The 13,989-nt window shown below is 43.5% G+C and overlaps 1 protein-coding gene across 1 annotated transcript in view; it reads left to right on the forward strand.

Moving 5' to 3' along the window:
* The first annotated feature begins 3,867 nt into the window (after positions 1 to 3,867).
* Positions 3,868 to 13,989, forward strand: part of LOC149858443 (myosin heavy chain, skeletal muscle, adult) — a 37,543-nt gene continuing 27,421 nt past the window's right edge. The window contains exons 1-10 of the mRNA XM_090061588.1: positions 3,868 to 3,927; positions 4,172 to 4,219; positions 5,961 to 6,200; positions 6,289 to 6,432; positions 6,517 to 6,673; positions 12,421 to 12,448; positions 12,549 to 12,660; positions 12,744 to 12,836; positions 13,723 to 13,786; positions 13,879 to 13,977. Of these exons, the coding sequence (XP_089917714.1) occupies positions 5,997 to 6,200; positions 6,289 to 6,432; positions 6,517 to 6,673; positions 12,421 to 12,448; positions 12,549 to 12,660; positions 12,744 to 12,836; positions 13,723 to 13,786; positions 13,879 to 13,977 (901 nt within the window). The 5' untranslated portion in view covers positions 3,868 to 3,927; positions 4,172 to 4,219; positions 5,961 to 5,996. The remainder of the gene's footprint in view (positions 3,928 to 4,171; positions 4,220 to 5,960; positions 6,201 to 6,288; positions 6,433 to 6,516; positions 6,674 to 12,420; positions 12,449 to 12,548; positions 12,661 to 12,743; positions 12,837 to 13,722; positions 13,787 to 13,878; positions 13,978 to 13,989) is intronic.

The raw sequence follows: 13,989 nt of genomic DNA on the forward strand, positions 1-13,989 counted from the left end.
GTTGGGGGGCTGGACTCGATGATCTCTCGAGGTCCCTTCCAGCCCAGATGTCTATGAAATCTATGAAATTTGTGGTAGGTGGCACATCCTTCATAGAGGATGGGCCAGACTGCTTCTGGCCTGCCTCTGCAGGGCCATCCACCTCAGACAAGGCTGCAGTGGAAGGCAACTGGGAGGAGACCTGAGCCCCATCATCTGGCTGGGCTTTGGTGCCACCAACGCTGACCACCCCAGCCACCTCAATCGAGGTGGTCAGGGCAGGCAGGGGGGAAGTGGAGGCATCAGCCTCTCCACCTAGTGATGTCTCTGTACTGGTGGAGGTGGGCACTGCAGGTGGAATGGGTGGGGTGGAGGGTTGGGGCCTAGTCCCAGCCTCTCTGCTGAATGGTACTCTCACACCAGAGACTCCAACCCCCTCAGATGGAACAGAGGTAGAAGGAGGTTGGGAAAAAGCTCCTGGCCTCACTGGGTGGGCCCTGTGTCCCAGAAGTGGATGCGCCATCCGTCGGTGCTACTGTAGTTGCTGATGTTATGGCTGATCTCCCCCGCAGGCACTGGGCTGCTAGGTGGGAAGAGCTACCACACTGAAAACACATGGTCTCCCCAAAGGAAAAATAGATCACAAACCTCCACCTGTTGAACATGAGGCACAAGAACTGAAGGAGAGACTGTGGGCTCTCCCTGAGAAGCATAAAAACCTGCCTTTGAAAAGACAGGACATGCCTCAGTTTGGGGGTCTGACTCGCTATTGTCAGTCAGCGAAAGGGACTTGTAAGAACCCCATGGGCTCGAGTTCCTTGGCCAGCTCCTGATCGGTGACATGTGGGGGCACAGTGGAAATCACCACCCTCACTGCTGGAGTGTCTAAAGGCGTGACAAAATAATGCAAGCCCACAATGTCCAGGCCCTCTGTGCACACCCTGTTAACTAGGGTGGAGTCGCTCAGGTAAATCATTGGGATCACATTAACACGACCTGTGTAATGTATGTTACACTGTCCCAGGAGACTAGCAAGGGCATCTATACAGACCTTGACCCCGATGTAGGGAGGGGTGTGAACCCTCAAGTCATGGATAATGGGGAGCTTCTGAGAGGCACCTTCATGCCAGCTGCTGGGTGTAGGAGCAGCCATTCCTGCTAGGACAGGGTTAATTTCAAGCTATAACTGAGAAAAAGAAAACAAAAAAGTTTATACTAACTAAAAAGGTAAGTGTCTGGGAATGCGGCCACAAAACTCTAGATGGGAGTGGGAAATGGGTGGAGGAAAAAAAAACTGGTGGTGGGAAAGGGGGTTGAAACAGCAAAAAAAAAGGAAAACAAAGTGGGGGAAGAAGGAGTAATTAAGAGCACTCCTCAGAACGCAAGCTATTGGAAAAGATAACTCCCTACAACAAGCAACCAGAAAAGACAGAAAGGAAAAGAGACAGTAAGAAAGAAGTCTGTAAAGAAGCAACTTGCAGACAAAGAAACTGGAAGTACCGGGGGGGGGGGACAAAGAGGAGAGAAAAAGGAGAAAAAGTGCTGCAAAAATGCAAGAAAAGAATCAGAAAGTGAGATAAACAGAAGCTAGAGACCTTTAGACAGGTAGGAGTCAGAAAAGAAAAGAGATAGGAAGCCGGGGAGTCTTACGCTCAGGATTGCCCCACGCAGCTCCAAGCAAGCTTTGTCTGGTGAGTCCAAAATGGAAGGAAGGAAGAAAAGGGATCCCATGATAGCATGTGGTGATCCAACACCTGGATTAAAAACTTTAATTCTTAACACCAGAAGGGATTTACTGAGCATGTACTTAATCTGCATAGTGTACAATAAAGAAACATGAAGTCCCTTCTCCCAAAAGACTGGATGAATGGGGAGGGGAACAAGTACAGCTCCTCAATAGAATAGCAGGTGCAACCCCCTAGGAGTCCATACCATGGTACTGTTGCAGTTGATCACTGCATGTCATTAAACCTCATAAGGCAGGATTCACCTTACCCCCTTTACTCTGAAACATTTCAAGACTTGAGCTAAGACTTTTAAGACAAGATGGCTTTAGGACTGGGCCTACTTCTGGTTTCATGCCACCAATAGGTGACACCAAGCTGTGGGGAGTAGTAGATAAACTGGAGGGTTAAGGCTAAGATTTAGAGAGACCTCAACAAATTGGAGGATTGGACCAAAAGAAATCTCATGAGGTTCAATAAGAAGTGCAAAGTCCTGCACTGAGGACAGAACAATCCCATACACCAGTACAGGTTGGGGGCTGACTGGCTAAGCAGCAGCTCTGCAGAAAAGGACCTAAGGTTTACATTAGACAAGAAGTTGAATATCAGCCAACAGTGTGCCCTTGTTACCAAGAAGGCTAATGGCATAGTGGGCTGCATTGGTAGGAGGGTTGCCAGCAGGTCAAAGAAAGTGATTCTTTCCCTCTATTCAGCACTGGTGAGGCTACATCTGGAGTACTGTGTCCAGTTTTGGGGCCCCACTACAGAATGGATATGGACAAATTGGAGAGAGTCCAGAGGAGGGCAACAAACATGATGAGGGGGCTGGGGGACATAACTTATGAGGAAAGACTGAGGCAACTGGGCTTGTTTAGTCTACAGAAGAGAAGTTGGAGAGGAGATTTAATAACAGCCTTCAACTACCTGAAGTGGGGTTCAAAGGAGGATGGAGCTAGACTGTTCTCAGTGGTGGCAGATGACAGAAGAGGAGCGACAATCTCAAGTTGCAGCAAGGGAAGTTTAGGTTAGATATGAAGAAGAATTTTCTCATTGGAGCAGGTTGCAGACTCTCCATCTTTGGAGGTTTTTAAGATTTGTCTAGACAAAGCCTCAGCTTGGATGATCTAGTTGGGGATGGCCTTACTTTGAGTAGGGGTTGGACTAGATAACCTGAGGTCTCTTCCAACCCTAACTGGTTATGATTCTATGAACAGCCCAGCTCTTGGGCTCTCCCCCAGTAATAGGTCTTTAAATGTACAGTTTCCAACTGGCTTTTAGTAATAATAATATGCATGTTTATAGTACCTTTTATTCTCTTAATTCTCTTAATGCATTTCTACATAAACTGTGTGGCATCCGATGAAATAGACAAATATTAATCTTTCCATTTTATAGCTGGAAGAATTAAGGCACAGAGATATCAAGTGATCTACCTTAGGTCATACAGGGCACATCTACATATGCCTATTAACGGGCAGCAATATACTCCAGAGCTTATTGTGAATGAGTGTGTTGCTACCAGGTGTATGTCTGCATGTGTGCCCAGGATTGCAGCAGACTGAGTTGGGGTGGAGCAGCTCTGGCTAGCAGGGAACCTGGGTGGTTAGCCTGCTTGCCCCAGGGCTGCTTCCCCCAACTCAACCTGCTGTGTAGGAGCTGAGTGGGGAACAAAGGTGCTTCAGTGCTAGGCTAGCTATCAGGCAGCCCCCCACACTGAAGCACCCTCATGCCCCAGACAGACCAGGCAGCATCTATACATGTGCTGCTGCGTTTTTAAAATTAGTTTACTCCCGCCTAATAGGGATGCACATGTAGACACCAAGATGTTTAATGCACAACTAATTTGTCTAATGTGCAGTAAACATCTCATGTAGATGCACTCACAGTGAGTCAGTGGATAAGACAGTCACAAATCTGTAAGTCTTGGGTCTGAGTTCTTTAAGTGCCCTGACTAGTCCAGATTCCCTCCTTAATACCCTTGTCAAATTATTTATAGTAGATTTATTCACATAGTCGGTAGGACATCAAAAATTTCTAATTATATCTAGTCATGTCAAATGACAATTATGCCTTTAGTTCAGTTTGCCAAACAATGCTTAGCCAAAGAAAGGCTAGCCAAAATGCTTTGACCGAAGAAAGAGGAGGCATCTCAAGCATGTGCAGTGTAAAGCCTATAAGAGGGGCCCTGTGAGAAATCTGCCCTGTTTCCATAGAAAGCTCCTAGGTAAGTGTACAGGGGTGCTGGAGCTTGCAAAGAGGGGCAGGCCCCATGGCATTCCAAACATCCTGCTGCATTCCTGCTACCTTTAGCATTCATTTCCATGAGTAATTGTCTATGTCAGCTGGGATTTTAAATCTGGTTTTTAAGGAAGGAAGGCATTTTTAAGAAATCTGTATATTTTAAATCCATAATTAATTACGGAGTTTTGTGCAGCAATAAGGAGGGAATTGCCATTTCTATTTTACAGTATTGACCAGCTTCCAGGCTGCTCACCATCCATCTCATATCACACCAGGTAAGACCCTGATTTACTTAATTCCATGGAAAGTAAGAGAATCTCTAGTGTGGGACTGTGAAACAGCTGAACTGGCAGATTGACAGTTGAATTAATTATATTCCCTAATCTTTATTCCCACTGGTCCAAAGATTGTATATTGTGCTTGGGCTTTGCTGCAGATAGGAGGCATGGTCTCAGTGCCTTGTCTTGAAGCTACTGATCACTGATGCTACTAACTGGAGGTTAGTTTTTGATATGATAGTGCTGAAACTGGTTGGATCCTGCCATATGAGAGACTACTGAACAATTTTAACTTTTATCTATGGGACATACACATTATTATATTACTTTCTCTAGAATTTGTTATTAACATCTATGTTAGCTGTTATTGAAAAAACAGTTTTGATTGCAACGTATGAGCCATTTTGTAAAGGGTAATACAGTAAAACCTTGTTATGATTTTTGTTAGCATGTCCACTTAACTATCCATACTTCCCACATTAAAAAAAATATATTTACTAGGTGAACGCAGTAGGGAATACTCATATTGCTCAAATTTAGGCAATTTAGGCATCTACATGCATAGTTTGCCTTATAAAATGGCCTCACTTTCTAAGATCATGAACCTTTAGCAGTGAGAAATATATATTTATTTTTTAAGAACCTAATTTTGGTTTAGAAGTCAAAATTATATTATTTAAAACCTGGCCCCATGTTTAAACCCTTGTCCTTAGTTCTTGTTATGAATGACAAGTGAGGTGTAAGTAGGGTGGGATGGGTGGGTCATCAAACAGGACACTGATTTAGAAAAGAAAACCAACACTTGCCACCTCTTCCAGCATTATAGTGTTTGGTATTTGCTATTCCTCTTTCCTTCCCCCATCACTAAGTTGCTAAAATTGCTAGTTATGCCTCTGATGAATTCAGTGCCATAGCAAGGTGGGGGGAAAGGTGAGTGGGGTGACTGCCCTTGGGGCTGAAGCGAAGGGGCACCAACAGGTGCTGCCCAGCTGTGGCAGGGAGCAAGGCAGAGCTGTAAGTGGCTTGTTTGGGACTGTGCAGGGATGCGGGGAGGGCGGGTCCCACCTCTAGGTGCACTCCCAGGCAAGCATGGGGGGCGGTGCCCCCTGGGTCTGCATCCTTGGCACTACACTGGATGGATTATAGTCTATTACAAGTATACAAGGTACTGCGATAATATATTTAAAAACTGCATTAACCATGACTTCTATTTTGTATTCCTACTTAGCAATTCAAACAATTTAATAATTCACACTAGGCCTCTGGGCATCACTGTGACTTAGCAAGCATGTATACTATAACTTTAATGATTTTACTTTTAGAAAATCTTACTAAATTGACCTAAGGATAGCACATTTGATTTTCTCCATAATGTCACAACAGTGCTGTACAAATCTTCTTAATAAAAGGCTATAAAGAATAACATTGCCCCGCCAACCTTGCACCCTTTCACTGTAATTATATAAAGAAAAATGTTCAAAAGTGCCCAAAGCCTGGATTTTTAAAAGGTATTTATGAGTTGCTGTGCTCAGTATTTTAAGGCCTAAGTGACTTTTATCACTATTATCAAAAGTGATGTACGCAAGTAGGCCCCAAAGTTGAACTGATTTTCAGTAGACACCTTTGAAAAAGGGACTCACAGACTAAAACATCTCAAGGGAAGAAAATGTAAGAGGCTGCAGCCATGTGGTACAGAATATTGAATAATTATCAATATATCTTCTTTTCTCTCTATTAGAGGTCACTGCTGCCCTGATCTGAATAAACCATCACCATGTCTTCAGATGCTGAGATGGCAGCATTTGGAGTGGCTGCTCCCTACCTCCGAAAATCGGAAAAGGAGAGAATTGAGGCCCAGAATAGGCCTTTCGATGCCAAGTCAGCTGTCTTTGTGGTGCATGCTAAGGAATCCTTTGTGAAAGGCAGCGTCCAGAGCAGAGAAGGAGGGAAGGTCACAGTCAAGACTGAAAAGGGAGAGGTGAGTAAAAATAAGGAGTAAAGAATTCCAATGTGACCCTTCTCTGTGTTCTTGGCTGATATAAGCTGGTTTCTTGTTTCCTTGGCAGACTGTGACTGTTAAAGATGATCAAGTCTTCTCAATGAACCCTCCTAAATTTGATAAAATTGAGGACATGGCTATGATGACCCATCTCCATGAACCTGCTGTACTGTATAACCTCAAAGAGCGTTATGCAGCCTGGATGATCTATGTAAGTATAGACTGAAATTTTCCAAGGGTGGGTGCAATTACATTAAGCTGTGTGGAAGCCAATCAGATTATCTCTGTTTTGCAGACCTACTCAGGTCTTTTCTGCGTCACTATCAATCCCTACAAGTGGCTGCCAGTGTACAACCCAGAGGTGGTCTTGGCATACAGGGGGAAAAAGCGTCAAGAGGCCCCTCCCCACATCTTCTCCATCTCTGACAATGCCTATCAGGCCATGTTAACTGGTGAGTAGTTCAAGCTCTTTAAACAAACAACAATTTCTTAAGGGGAATCACACAGTCCCTTCCTGAAAATGTGGTTCCTATTTTTTTCAAAAACATTTCATGTGCAGTTGTGTACACATCACTGTGAGCTTTGTGTTCTTCACAGCTATTATCATTGCTAGTATAAAATACGCTTAGGATGAGACTCAGGATGGTCCATGACATGCTTAAAATGATGGAATTTAGTCACCAAAATAACTAAAAGCAGCTCATAATACCCCTGTTCCAGTGGCTGCAGAATCCATCAGGCACCTATATTAATTTCACAAATACACTAAAACCTTCAGGTTTCTCTCGTCATCTGGACAAGCATGGAAGCCTTGCATCTTAACAACTAGATGTCTACCTCCTGTCCCAGTTCCTGTGCAATCTAAAAATGAGTTTGAATAGAATTCAGAGATTGTGTAATGCCCATTAACAGCATTGGATCCTTCAAAAATGCATTTGTAACCCCTTTGTTTTTAAGAAGTGGTAAGAGGAAGAAAAGCAAGTGTGGTATTGCTTCTTAAATTTTGCATAGTAATCTTGAAAGTTAAAACACTCTGCCAGGAACTGGGAGACCATAGCTCTAGGTCAGTGGTACTCAGTCTACGGCCCATGGACTGAATGCAACCTGTTAAGGCCGTATGAATGGGCTGTCACCTTTACACCTCAGCCACTCATTCTTTTTTCCCTCCTACTGCTGAATGCAGTATTGCAGGGGGGCGAGGGGAGAAGGGATGGACGGAGTATGAATGGTGGTGGGTTCCACATCTCCTGGGCTCCACAGCTGTGCCAATGGGGTGTCTTGGGCCAGAGACTGTGAGTTCGTGAGCTCACAACACTCCTTGAAAGCTGAAGGGGTTTGGCAACACCTGCCTTGCCCTTTTCTTGTCCCTCAGCTGGTTTCCTATTTTAAGATTTGTCCTGCTTATTGAGCTTCACGTTTCTAAGCCTGTTTCAGAAGAAATGTAAGCCCATATCCCCTACTCTCTAGGAAGGTGCTTTAGCACTGGATGAGAGACTAAACTGGTGGGAAGGGGGCATTTCTCAGCAGTCCTGTTGAATCTAGTCCACTGTACTGAAATAAATGAAAGCTTCAGAGGGGCAGAAGGATTGCAAATGCAAAGGAGGCTGACTCCAGATTAGTGTTCAGGGCACTTAGCTGAAGGGAGAGGGCACAGTGGAAATAATGGCTGCATCCAGATGAACAGGGGCATGAGCTTGCAGCAGCACAAATAGTAGTGACACAAATTTGTGCTGCTACTTTATGCCTCAGCGCCCAACCCCACACTTGTGCTGTGTTGTGGCACAAAATGGCCTGCTGTTGACAAACTGCCCTTGCCCAGCCCCCTCAGCTCCCTGTGTGCTGGAGCAGCCGGGATACAAATGGAGTGTAGAGATGCTCTGGCTGGCATCTAGAGAATCTCACTAGAGGACCAAGCCTCTGTTTGTTCAGGCACACACTATTGTAGCATGTTCTGTTCTGTGTTTTTTCCTGGTGTTTTTTTTTGCTATTAGGAAATCCTGGTAGCAAATTTTGCCCCTGCATTATAAATTTGCTGTGGGGGGCACGTTTTAATGTTCCACATGTGCAGTTTGTGGTGCCACATTCACCTGTTCTCAGTCTTTTATTTTTAAAATTACCCCTTAATAAATTTTGAGTTTTGCAAAAGTAAAAATAATATATATTCCCATTGTCAAATAAAATGTTGTAACCATATTCCTTATTTTATTCCAAGAAAACTCAGTGGGCACATCTACATGAGACACTATGTCACCGTAAGCAGTGAGCTATGGCAATGTAGCTCATTGTTACAGTGACATAGCTTCAGCAGACACTAATCATGATGCTGCCACTACTGTGCAGTAGCAATGAGTTAATGTGCAGTAGCTTATTGCTACTTCACAGTAGGGTTGGAAATCACCTGTGTGCTACCAGGACTTCGCAGTACTGGTGGGTACTACAAAGTCATTTAGTATTTGTTAAAACAAGTACTACGTGACTGTACAGTATTAACTGTGCAGTGGGGACCAACATAGAGCTAACTTTAAAATAAATCATAGAGTCATATATGTTTTACTATGTTTAGAACAATATTGAATTATATGGAAAAAGTGAAAATGGGAGTCTAGAAAGGTGCAGTACAAAATTAAATTTATTTTAAGATGCACAGTTTATCTATTTATTTATTAGATGCGTATGTCACCCTTCCTAACAAAGGCAGCTCACAAAAAGGGACAGAAACAACATATAAAAGCAAATGGAAATAAGTATGAAAACAAAGGCTTCTTAAAAAATATCCCAGCATAGCCTGTCTTGCTAAATGCCTGTCTAAATAGGAAGGTCTTGCAGCAGTTCCAGAAAATGTCCAGGCTCTGGCTCTGGTAGTCCTGAAGTGAGAGGCTGTTCCAAAGCTCGTGGTGATTACTGAGAATGACCTCCCACATGTTTTGATTGTTAAAGACAAATGTGATATATACACATCTAGTTAAATGGCTTGTGTAATGCCTATAGACTGAAATTAGCTAAAATATGAAGGCGCTTGGTAAAAATAACAAAAAGCTATCCTTTTATTTTTTCCAAAAGCTCATGGTTTTTGTCATCCAACAGTAGACACATTTGCAGGTTATAGAGACTGCTGAATTTATAGCAAGGTCTCACTGAAGTGCAGTCAGAGAGAGCATGGGGCAACACACTTCCCTTCAACTCTTCTCCCTGACATTAATGGACCCCTGGTCTCTTCCACCAGCTGTCACAGGAATTCTTATCTTTCTTTCTTCCTACCACTCAACAGTCAGCTCCTATGGCAGCAGAAGCAACTTCAAAATAATTATTGCTTAATGCAGTGTAGTTCCTGAAAATCTGTGCAAACTATTGGAACAGAATTGATGTGCCACTGTGCAGAAAGAAATGCAAGATGTGTGAAGGGAGTGGACTGAGTACAAGAGAAAGCCTGACCCTTTCACCTTGAGAGTGGAGTATCCACTTTCAAGAGAGACCTGGGTTCTCTTCCTTGCATCTATAAGCGTTTATGCATTTCCTGTGAAATAGCTATTGGATGAAAACAAAAAATAATCTTGTTAGCAGAATACTTCAAACACTAGGCAAGAGAGTCATACTCCCTGTTGCATTCGTTTGCAACATAATTCCTGAATGCCTTTCTGCACTGTGGCCCAACTTTAGCAGGAAGAATGTAGAGTGGCACTCTCCACTCTGCATAGTGTCAGACACTCTGGTATGAACCATAGGTTTGATTCTTAAGCAGACCTTCAATTCAGACTGCCCACTTCCCAGATAAGTGTAATCAGCATTAGCTTATATAGAAAAGTAGTGTCAGCTGAGAAGTGTTTTGGAAGATCTTTCTGAAGCCTCTGCTGGCTACACATTGCCCTGGAGCCCTCTGCTTCAGGGCTCTCCTCATCGCGGCAAATCCCCGGAGCTCTGCTTCTTCTCCAGGTTTCCCATCTTCTTACCAGTTGGCACAGTCTTCTCAGGACCTGCTGTCCTGGGTTCTCCAGGATTGCCAGTCAGGCTTCTTTCCTTTCTCTTCTTCCTTCTCTCCCACTCTCTCTCTCATGATGCTTCCTCCAGTGCCTGGAGGCAAATGTGTGTTCACTCGCCACCTGATTTATACTGGCCATGGTGGTTATACTGGTTATACTCTAACCCCTCTCACCGGTGGTTGATTCCCTCCACTAGTGCACAATGCCCTCTATGGCTACCCACTCCCATGGCAAAACCTAGTAATGGGGCTCCTGTCTGAGCCCCTGTTACAGGGAGGACAGAGCAAGTGCTTCAGGGACATCCTCAAGGCCAACTTAAAAATATGCAACAACAATGTCAACTCATGAGAGACTGTCACCCAGGACTGCCTCAAATGGAGGAAGAATCTGCTGCAGGGATCTCAGTACAGTAAAATCCATGATATGTGGCATGAGTAGAGGATGGGGGGGTGCCGATAACATAAAAATACTGGTTACCTGAGAGCACAGGGTTTCCACTTGGATGCAGAGCGGGGGTGGGGGGGCTGGCAGTGGCCATACATGGAGTGGGGGGGTGGGGAGGGGGTGGTGGCAGCCACGTGCAGAGCAGCAACAAAACAGTGTGGTGTGGTGGGTGGTGGCAACAGTAGCTGCATGAGAGCTTCCCCCCCCCCCACTCCTCCCTGCACCCCACAGCATCTGGCCAGCTGGCCAAAAATTCCAGTTACTAGAGTGTGCAGGTTAGTAAAATCCCAGATAACAGGGATTTTACTGTATTCTGAAACCTCCTCACATCAACAGCAGATCTACATACTCTGTACTTGAACCTGAAACTGATCCAAAATTTGATCTAAACCATTTCACTTGATGAGGTTTGTGTAAAATTGAATTTTTAAGGAAAAAATGGAAAGAAAATTGAAAGAAATTTTTTTTGTAAAAAGATCTGAAGTCCGTGTTTCCTGTGGTGATTCTATCAATTTGTGTGACCTTAACTCTGCTAATTATTACTAAGAAAGCTATATAATAAAAAATGACCAACCTAACTAGGTAGTAGGGGTGTGCGAAGTGGGCCCTAATCGATTCGGATTTGGCCCAAATCAGGGACAGTGATTCAATTCATTGATTTGGATCGCTGTCCCTGATTCAATTCAGCCGAATCTGAAGATTCGATGCTGATTCAGAGAATCAGACGTTTGGACATAGACACAGCTTTAAAAGTTTTTTCTACATACATTGAGGTACCAGCATGGCTTGTGAATGCTGTGATGCTGGGGCAGATGAAGCGTCCCACAGGAGTGCGGGGGGGACCTCCACGTGCTCAGTGGCAAACCCAGAAGTAGACCAGAAGTACTTCCAAACTGCTTCTGGGTCTGCTGGGGAGCACGCAGGCCCCCCTCCCCATGACTGTGGCTCAGCAATCGGCTGCAGGAGGACCCTGGATGCCCATCCCCCAGACCCAGGAGGCACCAGTCACCAACTGAGTGGGGTAGGGGGGGTGCACTTCCTGGAAGACCTGGAAGTGGATCAGAAGTGCTTATGGTCCACTTCTGGGTCTGCTGCTGAGCGCACTGGGGAGCCCCCTGCACTCCTGTGGGACACTCCATGCACCCCAGCATCACCACATTCATAAGCCCCTGCTACCTAGATGTATGTAGAAAAAACAATTAAAGCTGTCTCTGTGTCTGAATCTTTCCAAATCTCTCTGAATTGATTCAGAGGGTTCTGATTCAATTTGAAGAGATTAAAGGGTCCTCTGATTCAATTCAGATTTGGAGATTTGGCCACCGAATTGGGCCAAATCTCCACCAAATTGAATCAGGGACTGAAGCTTCTTACAGCCCTACTAGGTAGAACCATTCCATGAGAAAACTCAAACTAACTTTGTCCGAAATGGAATTATTTTTTATAAACTTGGTTTTGTTTGTTTCTCTTCTGTCCTTTTTTTATTCCTTTTGCCACTGAATGCAGAAGAATGAATGGTGTTGAGAGATTTGATATTTTTCTTTCCACAGTTATTGTTTTCTTTTTCATTCTGTAACTTTTAAAGACGCCTGCAAGTTTGGAAGATACAGATTAGCTAAAGGAAAATGAACACAAGAACATAAAGAAAAAATCATTGAAAAAATCTAATTTTTGTCAAGAATATTTCAGAAAAAAATTTATCGGGCTCATATTGACTTCAACTGCATTTCAGTCTTTTTCATGTTACTCATTAATTTTTGTTGACTTTGTCTCTTTCACAGACCGTGAGAATCAGTCAATCTTGATCACGTATGTATACTTCCCCACTTTGGTTAATTTTTGTTTGGGCATGTGCATCAGGATAAACTAGCTGATTATATATTCTCTACTTCTCTGTTTTGTTTGACAGTGGAGAATCTGGTGCGGGAAAGACTGTGAACACAAAGCGTGTCATCCAGTACTTTGCAACAATTGCAGCTAGTGGAGAGAAGAAGAAGGAAGAGCAGACCGGCAAAATGCATGTGAGTTTCTAGAGAAAATTTAAATATTGTGTTCTGTAACTTGGTTTTAAAGGTATAATTTAATAATAATTATTACTTTATAGGGGACTCTGGAAGATCAAATCATCAGTGCCAATCCGCTACTGGAGGCCTTTGGTAATGCCAAGACTGTGAGGAATGACAACTCCTCGCGTTTTGTAAGTTGAACTGTCAGATATGTTTCTAATTACAGATAAACAGAAGTTTCTTGCTTCTGTTACTAAAATGCAATGGTGAGAAAATTTATATTCATACTACTAGGGATTTTTAACAATGCCTTTACTTAACTACAAATAATGAATGAAACATACATATAAATAACAAAATTTATGTGAAACAAATACATACATTTCCTTTTGTATTTCCCTAGCCATTTTCTGTACTCTTCAAGTAAATATCTATTTCCTTGAATATCTGATAGAGTCCTCTCATATTATATAGGTTCTTTCAGCAGAGTCATTCATTAGGACTTTGCGAAACAGCACCTTTCCATTTCAACTTCCGTTTTGCCATTTTGAAGGGACAGTGTTTCATTTGGTGAATTTGATTGATTGACGGTCACTGTCCCCAAGGTGACCATGAATCTGCAGTTCCCCTACCAGGTCATTCCCTGTGCCCAACACCAAGTCCAGTAAGGCATCCCTCCTAGTGGGACCGTATATCTCCGATGTTAGGTGAAAATCCTGTACGCAGGTTAAGAACCTGCATGAATGGTTGGATTTGGCTGAGTGCTACTCCCAGCAGATGGTAGGATAGTTTAGGTCCCTCATGACAACCATGTCCCTAGACTGTACAGTCTCTGAGAGCTTCCTGAAGAATTCCAAGTCCAGCTCTTCTTCTTGATGTAGTGGTCTGTAGCAGACCCCCACCACCAAGTCCCTCTTCCCTTTCCAATGCATGCTAATAGAATATATCTAAGGTGAAATCCTGACCCCTCTGAAGTGAAGGGAAAAATTACCTTTAACTTCAGTAGTGCCAGGGCTCCATTCTTGCAGTCTGTCTAAAACTTATTTCACTGAAATGTTCTTCTTCCCCATTTTAAAGGGTAAATTCATCAGAATCCATTTTGGCACCACAGGGAAATTGGCTTCTGCTGACATTGAAACATGTAAGAGATCCTCCTGGATATATCAAAATTTCCTTCTTTTCTTTTCTTGTTCTATTTTCTTGTGGCTAATTGCATTTTATGGGCCTTACCAGATCTGCTGGAGAAGTCCAGAGTTACTTTCCAGCTCAAGTCAGAAAGAAGCTACCACATATTTTATCAGATCACATCCAACAAGAAGCCAGAGCTCATTGGTAAGAGGTATC

The sequence above is a fragment of the Crocodylus siamensis genome, chromosome 8 (genome assembly GCF_052110815.1).
Source record: "Crocodylus siamensis isolate JL-2025a chromosome 8, ASM5211081v1, whole genome shotgun sequence".
NCBI classification, from domain to species: Eukaryota; Metazoa; Chordata; order Crocodylia; family Crocodylidae; genus Crocodylus; species Crocodylus siamensis.